The 20,314-nt window shown below is 42.2% G+C and overlaps 1 protein-coding gene across 3 annotated transcripts in view; it reads right to left on the bottom strand.

Annotated features, from left to right (window-relative positions):
• CRB2 (crumbs cell polarity complex component 2) overlaps positions 1 to 20,314 on the bottom strand; it is a 229,814-nt gene that overhangs the window by 12,908 nt on the left and 196,592 nt on the right. For all 3 annotated transcript variants that reach the window (XM_077283531.1, XM_077283530.1, XM_077283532.1), the window contains exons 7-12: positions 14,370 to 15,302; positions 13,126 to 13,670; positions 11,476 to 11,641; positions 8,961 to 9,816; positions 8,497 to 8,613; positions 7,216 to 7,336 (exon numbers count right to left, since the gene is read on the bottom strand). In XM_077283531.1, the coding sequence (XP_077139646.1) occupies positions 7,216 to 7,336; positions 8,497 to 8,613; positions 8,961 to 9,816; positions 11,476 to 11,641; positions 13,126 to 13,670; positions 14,370 to 15,302 (2,738 nt within the window). The remainder of the gene's footprint in view (positions 1 to 7,215; positions 7,337 to 8,496; positions 8,614 to 8,960; positions 9,817 to 11,475; positions 11,642 to 13,125; positions 13,671 to 14,369; positions 15,303 to 20,314) is intronic.

Genomic DNA, 20,314 nt, shown 5'->3' with positions numbered 1-20,314 from the left:
AGCATATCATTAACGCAATACTGAAAATAAGGATTAAACAACAACCACAAGACAGATTTCATCACCAGGTATCATTGTAATCAGTACAATGGCGCCGACCTGACACTGTCTGTAGGTTACTGTGCACAATCCTGCTGACAGGTTCCCTTTAAAGATAGAGATCGAAACAACACATGTACAATAGTGATGAGCGAGTACTCGTTGCTTGGATTTTCCCGATCACCCTCCGGTGATCTCCGAGTATTTGTAAGTGCTCGGAGATTTAGGCTATGTGCACACGTTGCGGATTAGGCTTAGGAATTTCTTGTGCGGATTCGGTCTCTCCTGGCAGAAAACGCACCTGCGGTTTTTTGTGCGGTTCCGCAGCGTTTTTTTGTGCTGTTTTGCTGCGGATTTGCTGCATTTTTTACCCCTGCGGTTTTCTATAATGGAATGGGTACAAAAACGCTGCAGATTCACAAAAAAAAGTGACATGCTACTTCTTTTAAACCTCAGCGTTTCCGCAGCGGATTTTCCGCAAAGTGTGTACAGCATTTTTTTCTCATTGATTTACATTGTACTGTAAATCAATTGCGGATCTGCAGCGTTTCTGCACTGCAAAAAACGCTGCAGATCCGCAGAGAATCCACAACGTGTGCACATACCCTTAGTTTTCCTTGCCACAGCCAAAAAATTTACAGCTACTAGCGAGCTTGATTACATGTGAGGATTCCCTAGCAACCAGGCAACCCCCACATGTACTCAGCCTGGCTAATAGCTGTAAATCATGCAGCTGCAGCGATGAAAACTAAATCTCCGAACACTAACAAATACTCGGAGGTCACCCGAGTGTGCTCGGGAAAACCCAAGCAACGAGTACACTCGCTCATCACTAATGTACAGTACTGTGCACAAATTTTAAGTAAGTGTAGAAAAAAATAACGCAAAGTAAGAATGCTTTCATAATAGAAATGTTTGTGTAGAAACTGGGGAGCAAAAACAAGCGCAATGGGGTCTTAACTGGTAACACGGTGAGGAACCCAATAGGGATGCTGACTCACCTGGTAGGGATGCTGACTCATCTGGTGGGGTCGCAAATTAGCAACATGCTCAACCCATAGACCAGCTGCAGCAGGACACAGGTCCGTAGACTGGAGAGGATATTCAAACAGAGGAGGAAATTACGTGTCTGAATCTGCGCTGCCGAGAAATCCAGGAAGTCAACACATTTCAAGGTCACACAGGACCTCTTCCTCAGGACAAAAGGAAGAGGTCCTGTGTGACCTTGAAATGCGTTGACTTTTAAACCTATTTTAAATTAACAATGTTTCAGGAGGCAGTCAGCATCCTGGATTTCTCCGCAGTGCAGATTCAGACATTTTCCTCTTCTGTTTGAATAATAGATATGTTAGCATTTTATTAATTGCTAATAATAAGCGTTTAATTGGAAAAACAAAAGAGAAATGTAAATCAAATCAATATTTGGTGACCGCCCTTTGCCTGCAAAACAGCATCACTTCTTCTCGGTACTTTTACTTGTACATAGTTTTTAAAAGAACTCGGCAGGGAGGTTTTTCCACACATGTTGGAGAGCAAACCACAGGTCTTCTGTAGCAGTCGCTTGTGTTGATCCTTGTCTCTTCATGTGATCATACAAAGACTGGATGATGTGAGAGATCAGAGCTCTGGGGGGCCGGATGATCACTTCCAAGGCTCTTTGTTCATCTTTACACTGCACACAACATCTCTGTGTATTTTCCAGCATTGAGGACAACAAAAAGTCCTGACCTTATCCCCAACTCCGTTTGTTGAAATGCAGCCTCAATACTAAGAAATACAGGCAGATACTTATTTATCATACAATACCATCAGGGCGGCGTCTGATGGGCTCCAAGTTTATTCTGCAGCAGGACAACAACCCCAAACATCCAACCGATGTCATTATAAACGATCTTCAGTGTAAAGAGGAACAAAGAGTCCTGGAAGTGTTGATCCGGCCCCCGCAGAGCCCTGATCTCACATCATCCAGCCTGTCTGTGATCACATGAAATTCACAAGGAAAATGAAGGGGGCAGATATGTTCCGGGCGCTGTGATGGAGGGGTCCAGCCTATTCACAAGATGAGACGTTTAATGGCCCTACGTTTCAGAGATGGACCGCAGTGCCTGGAGTACATTTACCTTTTTCCTTCTGAATTGTACCTCCAGCTCTTGCCCAGGGGGGTGTGGAGCCGGCGGTCGGTATGGCAGCTGATCGGAAAAGCCATCCGTCACACACCTCTTACAAGGAGTGTGCTTGTTTGGTACAGCTCCTGCCCGATGAGAGTGGGGAGAAGTGTATATTCCTAGAAGAAGTGATACTTTGCCGGCACAACAGCATAAAAGGGCGATCACACCAAATATTGATTTGATTTAGATTTCTATTTTCTTCTTTCATTTTGCATTTTGTTATTAGTTTATTTTTATCAATTAACACTTATATTTTGAAAGCATTCTTACTCTGTACCATTTTGTTCTACACCTGCCTAAACACTAATATATAATGTTGGAATGTTTGTTCATCTTCTTTTTCAGAAGATCATATAACTGGAGTGCCGAAGTTTTCTACAGTTATGGGATTATGAAGTGTTTTTTTTCTTTTTTAACCAGGCACCCAAACCCGGGGAGTACATTGCATTTTGTCTTAAAGGGAACTGGTCACGTCCAGAAATACTATTTACTTGAAGGTATAGGGATAATTTGCAGGTAACTGGCATCTAAATCTTGTGCAGACGGATTACTGGAGCAGTGGCTACAGGGAGAATATGAAGTTTATTCTCCCTGTAGTCGCTCGATCACAGTCTTTAGGTCCATGCAGGCAGCTGTTACAATTCCCACTCACTGCATAGTTAGTGTAATCAAATCTGACCACCATCTTCTGACGCTCATCACTGTCCTCCTCACCTGTCACACATGTCCAAGAACTAGCGCACCCCCACAGAAACCTCACACCTAGACACTCGCACACTCTTAGACTCTATCCTACCAGTGTCCTCCATATTCTCACTCCACGACACAGACACTGCCACTGCTTTCTACCATCCCAATGTCGAATTGGCTATCAACTTGGTTGCCCCTTTCATGCATAGCAGAGTGCGACAAATCAATAGACAACAATAACATCACAAAAAGCTCCAGCAAGTATCCAGAATTTGCAGAACAGCGTTGGAAGAAAACACATTCGCAAGACGACTTCACCGCATTCAAACAAGCAACACTCACATTTAAAACAGCTCTCACCTCTGCTAAACAGGCCTACTTTACATCCCTCATCTCATCCTTATCCTACAACCTTAAACAGTTATTCAATGCTTTTAAGTCCCTCCTCTGCTCACCACTGCCCCCTCAGACTTCCCTAATCTCTGCCCAGGACTTTGCCATGCACTTCAATAATAAGATAGACCAAACAAGGCAAGTCTTTATTGTCCCGACCACCACAACCCCTTTGTATACCAGACCAATGCCCTAACCCCATAAATTTCCTCTCCAAAATCACTGACGGAGAGCTTACTCATCTCCTCTCCAAATCACACCTCACTACTTGTGCACTTGACCCCATCCCGCCACCTCACCACCATACTTTTCCCATCCCTAACATCTCTTCAACCTATGATTAACGTCTGGTACCTTCCCCTCTGCTTTCAAACATGCCACAATCACACCTATCCTGAAAAAGCCATTCCTTGACCCGAGCACTTTGTCCAGCTGTCGTCCATGTCGTTGCTCCCATTTGCTTCCAAACTCCTTGAGCAGCACGTCCACGCTCAACGTTCCTCTCATTTTGCATCTAAGTCACTCTTCGACAACCTACAATCTGGCTTCCGTCCCCACCATTCCACTGAAACTGCCCTGATCAAACTTACTAATGACTTACTTTCTGCCAAAGCTAACAGACAATTCTCTATACCCCTTCTTATAGAAATGTCCCCTGCCTTCGACACAGTTGACCACTGACTCCTACTACAGATCCTCTCCTCCTTTGGCGTCAAAGACCTTGCCCTGTCCTGGATGTCCTCATATATTACCAACTGCAGATTTAGCATTTCCTACTCCCACACTACCTCCTCATCTCGCCTTCTCTCTGTTGGTGTCCCTCAAGGATCTGTCCTAGGACCCGTACTCTTCATCTACACCATTGTCCTCTGGAAACTCATAAAATCCTATGGCTTCCAGTACGATCTAAATGCTGATGACACTCAGATCTACCTCTCTGGCCCAGATGTCGTGTCTCTGCTCTCCAGAATCCCAGAGTGTTTAATCAGCCATGTCTTCCTCCTTCTCATCTTGCTTCCTCAAGCTCAGTGTGGATCTGAAATCTGAACTACCTTAATTATCTTTCCTCCATCTCGCATATCTTCCCTACCTGATCTATCTATCACAATAAATTACATCACACTTTCCCCTGTCCCAGAAATCTGCTGCCTTGGTGTAACCCTTGACTCTGCCCCGTCCTTCAAACCACACATACAAGCTTTCGCCACCTCCTGTCGCCTCCAGCTCAAAAATATTTCCAGAATCCGTCCTTTCCTCAACCCTCACTCTACCAAAAGTCTTGTGCATGCCCTAATCATCTCAAGCCTCGACTACTGCAACATCCTCCTATGTGGCCTACCTTCTAACACTCTTGCACCTCTCCAGTCCGTCCTTAACTCTGCTGCCTGACTAATTAATCTCTCTCCTTGCAAATCCCTTCATTGGCTCCCAATTTCCCAGTGTATCCAGTTTAAACTACTAACACTGACCTACAAAGCCATCCATAACCTTTCTCCTCCGTATATAGGTACCTTCACACGAAACGACTTTGTAACGATATCGCTAGCGATCCGTGACGTTGCAGCGTCCTGGCTAGCGATATCGTTTAGTTTGACACACAGCAGCGATCAGGATCCTGCTGTGATGTCGCTGAATAAAGTTCAGAACTTTATTTGGTCGTCCGATCGCCGTGTATCGTTGTGTTTGACAGCAAAAGCAACGATACCAGCGATATTTTACACTGGTAACCAGGGTAAATATCGGGTTACTAAGCGCAGGGCCGCGCTTAGTAACCCGATGTTTACCCTCGTTACCAGCGTAAAATGTAAAAAAAACAAACAGTACATACTCACCTTCGCATCCCCCGGCGTCCGCTTGCCACACTGACTGAGCGCCGTAAAGTGAAAGTGAAAGCACAGCACAGCGGTGACGTCACCGCTGTGCCCTGCTACTGCCGGCGCTCACACAGTGCAGGAAGCGGACGCCGGGGGACGCATGTAAGTATGTACTGTTTGTTTTTTTTACATTTTACGCTGGTAACCAGGGTAAACATCGGGTTACTAAGCGCGGCCCTGCGCTTAGCAACCCGATGTTTACCCTGGTTACCCGGGGACCTCGGCATCGTTGGTCGCTGGAGAGCGGTCTGTGTGACAGCTCTCCAGCGACCAAACAGCGACGCTGCAGCGATCGGCATCGTTGTCGCTATCGCTGCAGCGTCGCTTCGTGTGAAGGTACCTTATCTCTGAACTAATCTCCCGATATCTTCTCTCATATCTCTTGTCCTCCCAATACCTCCTTCTCTCCTCCACGCTTATTTGTTTCTTATCCAGTTGTCCCAAGACTTCTCCCGAATATCCCTATCCTCTGGAATTCTGTGCTCCAACATGTCCAATTATCCACCACATTCAGAACCTTCAGACGGAACCTGAAATCCCACCTCTTCAAGAAAGCTTACAGCCTGCAATGACCCCACTGCCACCTCAACTCCATCGGAGCTACTGCAACCCCCCAACCTACTGACTCCTTCCCCATAATCCTGTAGAATGTAAGCCCGCAAGGGGCCAGGTCCTCTTCCCTCTGTACCAGTCTATCATTGTTAGTTTGTCTCCTGTAAGTTGTATTTGTATTTTGATTTACAGCACCATGGTATCAATGGTGCTGTATAAATAATAATAGTACATCACTCTTTGGCACTTTGATTGACAGCCTACCTAGCAGTGCTTGTAGAGCAGGCTGTCTATCACAGTGCAGGGAGGGATTACAGCTTCACACACTGTATAGTGAGCAGAGACTGTAAATCTTCCCTCCACTGCTCTGATTGAGTGGAATCAAGTGGCTGCAGAGAGAATAAAAAGTTCATTTTCTCCCTTTAGCCACTGCACCAGTAAGCCAGATACAAAGGGTTACATGATATTTTCCTCCAGATTAACCTCATATCATAGCGTTTCTGGACGTGATAGATTCTGTTTAAGATCCTACTTTGTATTGGTTGACATCTCACCTAGTAGGTGAAGTCAGTGCTGTATTAGCTAAGTGGGTTTAATATTGAAATACTATTTAGAGAGCCATGAGGACTATGACCTTCATTTTACAGGTTGCTATGACTTCGAAGATACCAAATATGTATAGTTTTTATGTTTTACTACTTTTCAAAGCAATTTTCAAAAGAAATTTTATTTTTCAATGTAGCTCACTTAAAAACAAAAAACACACAAAAGGAGGGCAAAACCAATGGTATTTCAAAGTCCATGATAATCAGACATGCACCTGAACAGCACATACATAAACATGCAGGTTATACACAAAGTCTGGACACCAAACAAGAAATCAGGACCTTAAAGGGGTTATCCCAGACTTTATGATTGATGAACGATTAGATCAGTGAGGGTCTGACTTTCTAGTAAATTGGACCAGTCTGAAATGCCGGTAAATAATGAAGCCAATGCGAAGCTCTGACCCTTTCTTCAATTAGCGAAGATGCAAAGAAGACCACCACCGATCTAAAAGGAATGGCCTATCTCCAAGTGTTATAAATTCCTAGGTAACCCCTTTAATTACATCAAGTAGTAAAAAGTGGAATCAGAAGAAACATGCAAGAATACATCCCTGCGGTAAATCTCATCATAGTAACAGATGAGCAGAGGTTTCTTGGCAGAAGATCTAGGTACAGAGCGAGTGATTAGCACTTGTGTGTTAATGAAGGGTCCATAGCTTCATGTAATACAGAATGACATACAAACAGATGGTTAAGAAACACTTAAGACATGCAGATCCCTGACAAAAGCAACAGCAGTGAAGGAACTCTGGCTAGGACGTGGTCCCGGCAGCGGGGTTCTCACATTTGGAGTGAAGTAACAAGCATTGGAAAGCTTAGTATTGTGATTTTTTTTTTTTTGACACGTGACAAGTCGGTATGTATCATCATGTGCAGATAACATCCACCTACCTCACAGTGGAGCCCACTGAAGCTGGCGTTACAGATACACTTATAGTTGTTGACCGAGTCCTGGCAGGCTCCGCCATTGAGACACGGGTTGGGCTCACAGTCATTGATGTTGATCTGACATCTGCACAACCAAAAATATCACAGAGGAGATCTTTCAGCCAAATGCAAAAAAAAATATTGTGTGCATTATACAATTTACAGACAGATGGATCTTGTGCATGTTTGGCAATACTGAACTTGGAAACCCTGTCCTGTACACAAGGAACATGAGGGCTCCTCTGTCCAGACCCTTGCAGGGGGTTTTAGAAGGCATGCATTTTCATGTGGGGCATCATTCTGCATGGGGGCTGTGTGGGGACATCATTCTGCAGGTGTACTGGGTGAGGACATCGTTCTTCATGGGTGGAAGGGGGCTTCATTTTGAATCAGGTATGTGCGGACATCGTAATGTGTAAGAGGGCTGTGGGGAGACATCTTTGTGGGAGGAAGGCTGTGTGGGGACATAATATTGTCTAGTGAGGCTATGTGGAACGTCATACTCCATGGGGGCTTTGTGGGGACATTTTACTGTGAGAGGGGCTTTGTGTTGACATACTGTGTGGGGGCTTTGTGGGGACATCATATTGTGTTGGAAGCGGTTGATCAAGGTACAAGCTCTGAATATCAGGAGCAGTAGGATTTCTTATCTTTATAAAAAGCAGTAAATTATATTGCTTTGGTTCGCTGCTACTAATAATAAAAGTTACAATAAGCCCTATGGTAACATGTATTAACAGTAGCAGCGAGTCAATAGACATAATTCGGCTCAATATTAAATGATACAAACTAATATAAAAATAATCATAATAATGAGCTGAATCAAGTTGGTTCGGCCTCCACAACAGTCACAGTATCTCATGTGGCCCCTGGGTAAAATTAATTGACGATCCCCTAATGTAGAGTGTTGAAATTCAAGAAGAGTTGGAAGGCCCCCATACATTATATGGCTGGCTGATCCTGCTGATTTTAAGGTCTATAGAAGCCTGAAGCTCAGAGCATTGTATAGGTACTGTATTAGAAATCTATGTAATGTGGATTGACAATACAGACGTGTGCACAAGAACATGAGACCATATGTGGACCCTGCACATGTTGGAATGCTACAGTCCATTCCCCAGTCAGACTATAAAAGTCTTTCCTAACATCATTTGTCTAGAATTTTACCTGTATTGAAAAATACATAATACCCTGTGATAAATGATAACTTTTGACTGGAATGATGTTCAATTTCATGATTCTTACAGTTTTCCTTTAAAGCCTGGCCTGCAAGTACAGTTGGCACCCCAGATTCCACTGTTGCATTTACCACCATTCAAACAAGTAACGTTTATTCTGCATTTTTCGGGAGCAGACGGCCATCTGTCAGAAAAAAAAGTCGTATGATATTTAGTATTATAATCTATGAAGCATTTTCCTGTGTTGTCATCAAGAAATACTTTAAAGCTTCTCTAAGACCTTCTGGCAGGGTCGCCATGATTTCCACCAGTCTATCTATCATGGCTTTGGCTGTCATAGGAATGAATAGTAGGGTCTTATTGGGAAGCAGTGGAGAAAAGTACTGTCCATGTGTCAATTTAGTTATTCTATAGATGGTCTTTGAAATGGGCTATTAAGATAAATATATCAAAACCACCATTAAAGTTGAAAAGTTTTGGTTGTTTTTTTTTCATGTTATATGTTCTTTTAGATACTCTAATGATACTTACTCGCAATAAGCCCCGACATAATTGGTTGGACATCGGCATGTGTAGCTATTCACACCGTCTAAGCAGGACCCTCCATGTAAGCACTGATGATGCTGACAGTCATCAACATTAATTTCACAGTTTTCGCCTGTGTATCCTGAAGAACAGTCACACCGATAGCCGTTCTCTAGATCATAGCACGAACCATGTGCACAGGGCTTGGACTTACAATCGTCAATATTGAGCTCACAGTGGACACCCTCCCATCCAGATGGACACGTACAGCTGAAGGAGTTGAATAGATCTTGACATTGTCCACCATGCTGACAGGGGGCATGATTACACACGTCTTCTCCTTGGCATCCAAGTTCCAGTGACATGACTTCAGTTTTAATGAAATGTTGAGGAAACGATTGATCAGCAAATGGAAGATATAGGTCTCCGATGGAAACTTGTCCAAGGCATCCAGTATAATTTTTTGCTAGGTTAACAGCAGTGTCTACTAATAGGAAATTCAAGCTGCCACCATTAGCCTGCAGTGCCATATTGTGCCCATCTAAACTTATTATCCACTGAGAAGACACATCTGTAGCCACGGCCATCATTATCTGAACTCTGTGCCATAAAGCATCAGAAATTGTGATCTTTGAGTCAAAACGGATTCCTTCCACATTGTTCCCACTGTGTAAAGTGATTAGTAATCGACCGGCCTGAATGAAGATAGAAATATAGTCCAGATCTTTGGAGGCTTCAAGCAAAACAGCATCCGTATCTCTGGTCCGGAAGTCCAATGAAACAGATGCAACCTGAAGTTCTGATGAATTATGGGATGTAAATATCACCAAGCTTTCTTCTTTAAAAGTGGCATTGACCAGACCTGCAGGTAGGAGAGAGATCAAATCATCTCAAACTGGAACAGTCTCAAAATTATTAATTCAGAGTATAATACAACATTCGTCCTCCTAGTAAAAATGTTCTCTTTGGCCTGACATTCTCTAAAACTCATAAAACAATAAAAGGTTGTAAAATAAATAACAGCAGTCATACTCATCTTACTGACCCCCAGCTGCTCCACTTTCTATGCTCTCTGGTCCTCTCTCGACTTTCTAATCAAACAATGATGTCCTGACACGACCATATGACCACAAGCCAATCACAGGCTGTTGTGGACAATTGTTTCGAGACCTCTACTATATAATTGTCTAAGGGTCACTTCCGTATTCTGTCTGTCCTTCTGTCTGTCTGTCTGTCACGGAAATCCCAAGTCGCTGATTGGTCACGGCAAAACGGCCACGACCAATCAGTGACGGGCACAGTCCGGCGGCAAAACAGCCGCTCCTTACTCCCTGCAGTCAGTGCCCGCTCCATAGTCCCCTCCAGTCAGCGCTCACAAAGGGTTAATGGCAGCATTAACGGACCGCGTTATGCCGCGGTGTAACGCGCTCTGTTAACGCTGCTATTAACCCTGTGTGACCAACTTTTCACTATTGATGCTGCCTATGCAGCATCAATAGTAAAAAGATCTAATGTTAAAAATAATAATTAAAAAAAAAATCATCATATACTCACCCTCCGTCGGCCCCCCAGATCCAGCCGAGGCCTTTCCCGCTCCTCGCGACGCTCAGGTGACCGGTCCATGCATTGCGGTCTCGCGAGATGATGGCATAGCGGTAACGCGAGACCGCTACATCATCATCTCGCGAGACCGCAATGCACTCTTGGGATCAGAGTGTCGCAAGAACCATCGGTAAACGTCTCGGCTGGATCCGGGGGGCCGACGGAGGGTGAGAATATAACTTTTTTATTTTAATTCTTTTTTTTAAACAGGGATATGGTGCCTACATTGCTATATACTACGTGGGCTGTGTTAGATACTGCGTGGGCTGTGGTATATACTACATATCTGTGCTATATACTATGTGGGCTGTGCTATATACTACGTGGATGTGGTATTATTTGGCTGGGCAATATACTACATCGCTGTGCTAAATACTACGTGGCCTATGTTATATACTGCATGGACAGTGTTATATACTACATCTCTGTGCTATATACTATGTGGCTGTGCAATATATTACGTGGCTGTGCAATATATTACGTGGCTGTGCAATATATTACGTGGCTGGGCAATATACTACGTGGCTGGGCAATATACTGCGTGGCTGAGCAATATACTGCGTGGCTGAGCAATATACTGCGTGGCTGAGCAATATACTACGTGGCTGAGCAATATACTACGTGGGCTGTGCTACATACTACGTGGCAATTTGAACCACGCTTCGCTAATTGCTCGCGGCCGGCTGAATCCTGTGTGTAAATTGCATTATTCTGAAAACTTTGTAAATAAACAACATACAGATTGTAGAATACCCGATGCGTTAGAATCGGGCCACCATCTAGTCATATTATATTCCCTCCTGTGTTTTGTTCCGATTCTGTCTTTTAATTTACATTGTTCGTTCAGAAATACAAATAAATGATTGTAAAATGCTTCAGATGAGTAAATAAAAACTAGTATAAAATGAACAATACTTACAAGTATACCCTCCAGTAAAGTCCTTGCAGGTGGACTCTGGTGGACAAGGCCTCCGCTGACACCACACCGGCTCTTCACATGTTGGTCCAGTGAAGTTGGCAGAACACTTGCAGGTGAAGTCATTCCAGGTAACGGTGCAAATGCCATTATTCTTACATGGACTGGACTAGAGAAATGAAGATGAAAATCTATTCATTCCCTTAATCACGATATAAAACTATAGGTAATCTGCATTTTTTACACTTTTTTTTTGCAAATACACTTTTTCTGTGGTTGCAGCTTCGCATGCACAATGCAGCTGCGCTCCCTCCTCTAAAAGTTTCTATTTATATGGAACCTGCAGACAGGGAAATGGGAAAGTTAAGCCACTGGATGGTCAGGAAGAGGTCACTGGTCACTTTTTTGTTCTGCAGTGCGGCTGTGCAGCTTGAAGACTCCTACTTGTATTATTTTAGGGTGGATTAATGATCAGATAGAACGCTGATTAAGTGGGAGAACCTTGTAATCAACCAGGCTGAATGTTGGGTTCAGGACTCTCCATCTCCCAAAACTCATTTTTGATCAGTGTAGGAAGGATACAAAAAGTTGAACAATGGACCATGGAGTCACTAAAAAAAGAGGGTGGGATGACCAGGAGAACTCTGGAGGGGCATGGGAGGCAGGACCACATGTAGTCTGTATGCAACACAGGGGACCACGGAGAGTAATCTGCAACAAAGAGAGACATGTAGAGAAGTATGTGGAAGAGTGCATTAGAATCAGTCTGTAAGGGAGAGGGGCACAAGAGATGGGGGCATGCGTGTGTGGGGAGGAAAGTATCTGTTCATTCTAGGTTCAGCCTTTCTGCAGCCAACTCTTGAGCCTAGAAGAATGAGTAACACACTGAACTCCAGATATGCAACATTACTTGATATTCTACTCTAGATCACCCCTAAATCTACTTTAAGGATGCAGACCTTAGTATTTCTGGTAGCCAGAGGAAGGCTTAATATTAACATTTTCACTGCCTTACACTCCATGGATGTCACCATAACTCATAACCCCATGAAAGGGGTTTCCGTCGCTGCTCACTTTGGCTTCAGGAGGTGAGCACATGCCAGCACAATCGTCATGTATTGTGTACATGTCCGAGATCCACAACATGTTACCTACCAATGCAGAGGTGAGCCTCACTGGAAACACTGCCAGCGCTGAATGCCAAATTATTTGTAGCTATATAGCAATATTTATTTGCCATGGTTTAGGACAAACCAGTTTAGAAGAAGACAGTGAACGAGTCTCTAAGTTAGAAGGAACACAAATCTATTAGGTTTCAGGATTTCACATGCAATGGTTTGTGTAAGGTAATACTGCTGAGTTATTCAGAAAATTTACTTTAACAATTGTGAAAGTGCAAGATGATAAAAAATACTCTGTAAAAATATATTACACCAGCAATGAAGAAAACAACTTGATCAGGTACCATATATTATTTTGAACCACCAAAAAAAGTATCTTTGCCAATCACTATCTGGAATATTTGGGATTTAAAATATTATTTTTCTTGAAGAACCTCCAAAAAGCAGAGTATGGCATTGAAAAATGCATATAATATACTGTATATATAATAAATGTGGCAGGAACATCTAATTTCGGATAGGGTATGCTTACCTGACACACGTCATCAGACACACAATTCATCCTGACATTACTGATGGAAGCTGGATAAACTCCCTCATCTTCACTATCCATCGAGAAAAACTCTAAACGCTTTTCTTTTATTCGAACATCTTGGAGACATCCTTTGAAATATCCACCCCACTGCTCGATGTTTTCACCTGGTGGCATTCCTCCAACGAGGACAGTGTATTCTGCAGAAATGGATATTGGCGGGAGCTGCTCTAACTCTTCTTCAAACTTGTTAATATTTAGTTTGACAAGTCCCTTAAAGAATATATTAATCATGTGCTTTTTGCCATTGCTGATATATTCCTTGAAAGAGATTGTTTCTGACAAAAGCTTAATATGAATTTGTCCAGATTTTAGGTAGATTGTTAAGTAATCGGTGGTACCATTACTGATCTGCAGCACCAGGCCATCTGGTTTACGTGTCCTGATAAATGCAGATATATTAAAAGTGTCGCCTAAATTTTGGGTGATTGTGAAGTTGGCAAAAGTAGGAATATCTTCCCCGAAGAACGTCCCAGGTGTGTATTCTGCGGAAATAGAGAGAAATAAATGTACACTCAATCAAACAGATAGAAAATGAGACAAGTAGACTGGGAGTCCACAAGACTAGTGTGTTAAGTGTGGGAAGATACAAGGGATAAAAGGCTTCTGCAACTAGAGAAGAACAACCTATAGCATTTAATAACTTACAAAACATCTGGGAGGCTCCTGGAAAAGAAAAATGGAGACCCCCCTCCTGGACGACTTGAAGAGTTGGCAAATCTCCTGGGTGCTCCCAGAAAGTGTGACGTCGATATGCTCAGTGATCAAAATGGGTGGTGTGAAAAAAGGGCATGGCTATGGTGGAAAAATGTCCTCATAAAAGAGCATTTCAATAGTTGGCAAGTATGAGTAATTAAACTTGTTACCCAAGTTGTGATTCAGATGTTTAAGATCTTGTACCTGGTGTGGCTATTTGGGGGGTTCTCTACACAAACCAAATTTAGCAAAAATATCGCCAAAACTACAAATGCCATGGCTCTTTCTGCAGCTACTGAAGTGTGAAATTTTATCAAATGACCAGAAAAAAAGTAGTAATACCCAACACAAAGTTGAAAAAGGCTAATAAATAATAATAATAATAATCATCTTTATTTTTATATAGCGCTAACATATTCTGCAGCGCTTTACAGGATGCACACATTATCATCTATATAAATAAAAAGAATCAGTAATCACGTACATACCTTCCAAGCAGGTTGGACCTGTATATGGTCTGATACAGGCACATTCATGGTTGATCCATCGGTCAATGCATTTTGATCCATGGTGACACGGACTGGATTGGCACCAGTCTGTTTTGTTACATCCCAGAGTGATATCATAGGATTGGTCATCTCCAATATGTTGCGGTAGCAGAACTCTGGAGTCAATCGTAAGATCTTCTAAACATCCAGTAAAATTTTGCTTGCTCTGTGTATTGTCTAGTAGAGAGTCCTGGGTAAGACCGCCTATGTAGACCTTTGTGAATGACTTCGGAAGCTCAGGATCATAATCGGTGAGCAAAGGTTGAAAGTGAGAACAAGTACCATTGGTGCAATTTTCATGGTGAAGCAACAGATGAAGGTCTGAATTCAAAGTCACCTCTGCTTTATGCCAATCACCGTCGTCTACGTAATGTTTATTTATAACCACGACTGAAGAACTATTGGCATTTTTGTATAGGACTTGCAGAAGTCCATTAAAGAGTTCAAGTATTAGATAACTTGTTTCATTACCTCGATACAGGAGAACCACATCAGGCAGAGTTGTTCTAAACCGTACTGCCATGTGGACCGTGTCTTCAATACTCGTCCTACTATTATTGGACACTTCCAGTTCATAGATCACATACCCACTCGATGAGAAGGAAAATGTGGTGGGAGTGGAACAATCCTGCCCATAAAAGCCTGGTTGGCATTTGCAGGAATGAGCATGGATCTCTTCTTCATAGGTGGGAATGCACATGGCACCATTTTGGCAGCTATGATTTATGCACCCCAGCAGCTCTATGGAGCAGTTTTTACCTCCCCAAGGTGCTGGACATTTACAGGTATAGTATGCAACTCCATCTTCACACGTTGCTCCATTCTCACATGGATTGCGTTCACAGTCATCAATGTTTATAGTGCAAAGCACACCTAGAAAATATAAGCAAATAATAAGTCAGTGCTTTCAGTGGACTTCAAGCATGGACAACACAAGGATCATGGACACGTCCATTGATGAGAACTCTCGAGGTATTCAGCCACTATAAAAGGGTTAACATAGCTTTGCTGCACTGAGTGAAAATAACCAGGCAATGCGGATACTGAGAGCGCACGGCTATATCCCACAACAGGTATATACAGCCATCACCACTCGGGCCCTACTAATCTCTACATTTCTCACTATATTCTGCACCTGCTTCTATAATTTGTCACAGACTTTGTTACTTGCACCAGGATTACATTAAATATTGTAACAGGTTTCTCAAATCAATCCTTATGGATTATGGTATCACAGTCAGGACCTCTCTCTGTAAATATGCATGTACCTGCCTGCATTGGAGTGTCCGTCACAGGTTTAGGCACTATTATCAGATCGCTACGAAATGTGGAGCAACACAACGAAAACATGATAGATCCCCATTATAAACATCAGATGTTACTGAGCACCACTACAGAAGGGTGAACATATCTTAAATGTGTCTTATTTTTCAAAGCCGCTTATACTGAGGTAGATAATTAAAAATGAACATTTTGCAAATTACCATGTAGACCCCTGTAAACACTAGCAGATGGCACAGTTACCACAGTCAGTCCTTTAATATAAAAGTATTACCTAGAAAGAGAATGCAAGCGACATTGGAAGGTGCATCTACAAATACAACCAGGACCAATTTGAGACAAAGTAGACCCTGGGCAAAAGTTTAAAATGGGATCCCAATGGCTCATATATTGCACCATCACACAAACATTTCGGTTGTATTTACATGCGCTGATTTCAGGCCGCTAAACGAGTGTGATCGAGAATATTGAAGTCGTTCAACATTTGTTTTCCAGCCTCTACACTGGCTGAGGAAGAATGATGGGCACAAAAAGATCACCATTAGATCAATCTGCCCTCATACATTACAGTATCATGTTATCAACCACATAACTGCAGGTTGCACCGGGTGATGTGCTGCCGAGAACAATGATTTCAGTTCTGGCATAAACAATCCAATCAGTCAATGAACAGGAAGTATTTTGTTTGTTTAGTATAATGCACCCCATATTCCTCCACATAGTATAATATACCCTATAAGCCTCCATATAGTATAAAGTGCAAAACAGTGTTTCATATTGTACAATGCACACACCATAGACCTCCATACAGTATAATGTGACCCATAGCACTCCATACAGTATAATACACACCCATAGTCCTGAACATAATATAAATGCACCTTATAGTACTCCAGATAGTATAATGTACCTCACAGTCCTCCATATAGTATAAAGTGCACCACAGTCCTCCATATTGTACAATACACACACCATAGTCCTCTATAAAGCATAATGTGACCCATAGCATTCCATGTAGTATAATTTTACCCCAGCGTTCTCCAGACAGTATAATACACACCACATAGTTCTCCATACAGTATAATACACACCCCATAGTCCTCCATTCAGTATAATACACACCACATAGTGCTCCACATAATATAATGCACCCCATAGTCCTCCATATAGTACAAAGTGTACCACAGTCCTTCATATTGTACAATGAACACACACGATAGTTCTCCAAATAGTATGTGACTCATAGTACTCCACATAGTATAATCCACCCCATAGTGCTCCATACAGTATAATACACACCCCGTAGTGCTCTACATAGTATAAGACACACCTAATAGTGCTCCATACAGTATAATACACACCCCATAGTGATCCATACACTATAAAACATTCCCCATAGTCCTCCATACAGTATAATACACCTCATAGTCCACACAGTATAATACAAACCCAGTAGTGCTCTGCATAGTACAATACACCTCAGTGCTCCATACAGTATATTACACAACCCATACTCCTCCATACAGTATAATACACCCTATAGATCTCCACATAGTACAATGTATACCACAGTCCTCCACATAGTATTAGGTGCACCACAGTCCTTCATATTGTACAATACACACACCATAGTTCTCTATAAAGTATAATGTGACCCACAGCATTCCATGTAGTATAATTTTACCCCATTGTTCTCCACAGTATAATACACACCACATAGTTCTCCATACAGTAGAATACACACCTCATAGTGCTCCATACAGTGTACTACACCCCATAGTGATCCACATTATATAATGCACCCCATAGTCCTACACAAAGTATAAAGGGCATTACAGTCCTCCATGTTATACAATGCACACACCATTGTCCTCCATATAGGATAATGTGACCCATAGCACGCCATATCGTTTAATACACCTCATAGTGCTCCAGATAGTATAACACAAACCCCTAGTGTTCCATACAGCATAATACACACCACATAGTCCCCCATACAGTATAATACACACCCCATAGCCCTACATACAGCATGATACTCTCCATGGAGTTCCCCATAATATAATGCACCCCACAGTCATCCATATTGTGCGGTGCACACACCATAGTCCTCCATATGGTATAATGTGACCCATAACGTGCCGTATAGTATAAATCACCACATAGTGCTACACACAGTAAAATACGCACCCCATAGAGCTCTACATAGTAAGAAACATACCCAATAGTGGTTTATACAGTATAATACACCCCACAATGCTCCATACAGTATAATACACAACCCGTAGTGCTCTACACAGTATAATACACAACCCAGTCATCCACATAGTATAATGCAGCCCACAGTTCTCTGTATAATATAAGGTGCACCAGTCCTCCAAATTGTACAATGCACACACCACAGTTCTCCATATAGCATAATACACAGCCCCACAGTGCTCCATACAGTAAAATACACACCCCATAGTCCTCTATACAGTATAATACACACCCATAGTCCTGTATATAATATAATGCACCCTATAGTCCTCTACAGAGTATAATGTACCTCACAGTCCTCCATACAGTATCAAGTGTGCCACTGTCCTCCATATTGTACAATGCACACGATAGTCCTTCATATAGTATAATGTGACCCATAGAACTTCATGTAGAATAATTTACCCCATAGTTCTCCATACAGTATAATACCCCATAGTCATCAATACAGTGAAACACACCCCATAGTGCTCCATATAGTATAAAGTGCACCACAGCCCTCCATACTGTACAATGCACACAACATAGTCCTCCATACAGTATAGCGCACCCCACAGTCCTCAATATAGTATAAAGTGCAAAACCATTTTCCATATTGTACAATGCACACACCATAAACCTCCATACAGAATGTGACCCATAGTACTCCACATAGTATAATACACCACATAGTGCTCCATACAGTATAATACACACCCCATAGAGCTCCATGCAGTATGATACACTTGCATAATCCTGCACATAATATAATGCACCCTATAGTCCTCCGCATAGTAGAATTAACCTCACAGTCCTCCATATAGTATGAAGTGCACCACAGTCCTCCATACTGTGCAATGCACAGATGATACTCCTACATATAGTATAATGTGACCCACTCCGTGTAGTATAATTTACCCAATAGTTCTCCATACAGTCTAATACACCCCATAGTGCTTCACATAGTAAAATACACATCCAGAGTGCTCCACATAATATAATGCAGCCCATAGTCCACATAGTATAATGCACCCCGCAGTTCACAAAATATAGTATAAAGTGCCCCACAGTCCTTCATATTGTTCAATTCACACACCATAGTTCTCCATACAGTATAATGTGACTCACAGTACTCCATATAGCGTAATCCACCTCATAATCCTCCATACAGTATAATGCACCCCCCACTCCTCAATATAGTATAAAGTGCAAAAGTTTTGCATATTATACAATGCACACACCATAGACCTCCATACAGTAATGTGACTCGTAGTACTTCATATCGTGTAATCCAACCCATAGTGCTCCATAAAGTATAATAATAATAATGGTCTACAAAGTATAAGTCACATCCCATAGTGTTCCACATATTATAATACACAGCCCATAGTCCTCCATACAGTAAAATACACACCCCATACAGTATAATGCACACCCCATAGTTCTCTACATAGAATAATGCACCCCACAGTTCTCAATATAGTATGAAGTGCAAAACAGTTTTGTATATTGTACAATGCACACAGCATAGACCTCCATAGAGTATAACACACCCTATAGTCCTCCATACAGTAATACACACCCCATAGTCCACAATAATGTAATACACACCCCATAGTGCTTCACATAGTACAATACACCACAGTCCTCCATATAGTATAATGCACCCTATAGTCCTCCACATAGCGTAATGCATATCCCATAGTCCTCCACATTATATAATACTCACCCATAGTGCTATACATTGTATAATGCACCCCATAGTCCTTCAGATAGTATAATGCACCCCATAGTCCTCCATACAGTATAATACACATCATACTCCTCCATACAGTATAATACAAATCCCATAGTCCTCCATACAGTATAATACACACCCAACAGTGCTCCATACAGTATAATACACACCCCATAGAGCTCCATACACTATAATACACACCCCATTGAGCTCCATACAGTATACTACATGTCCCATACTCCTCCACACAGTATAATACACCCAATAGTGCACACCCATCATGCTCCACATAATATAATGCACCCCTTCATTCTCCACACAGTATAATACACCCCACAGTTCTCCATATAGTATAAAGTACACCACAGCCCTCCTTATTGTACAATGCACACACCATAGTCTTCCATATAGGATAAAGTTACCAATAGCACGCCATATAGTATAATTCACCACATAGTGCTCCATACAGTTTTCCATACAGTATAATACACGCTCCATAGTCATCAAAACAGTGAAATAAACACCCCATAGTGCTCCATATAGTATAAAGTGCACCACAGTCCTTTGTATTGTTGAATGCACACACCATAGTTCTCCATATAGTATAATGGGACTCATAATACTCCAT

The sequence above is a fragment of the Ranitomeya variabilis genome, chromosome 2 (assembly GCF_051348905.1).
Source record: "Ranitomeya variabilis isolate aRanVar5 chromosome 2, aRanVar5.hap1, whole genome shotgun sequence".
NCBI classification, from domain to species: Eukaryota; Metazoa; Chordata; class Amphibia; order Anura; family Dendrobatidae; genus Ranitomeya; species Ranitomeya variabilis.
This window is presented reverse-complemented; position numbering and strand designations above follow the sequence as displayed.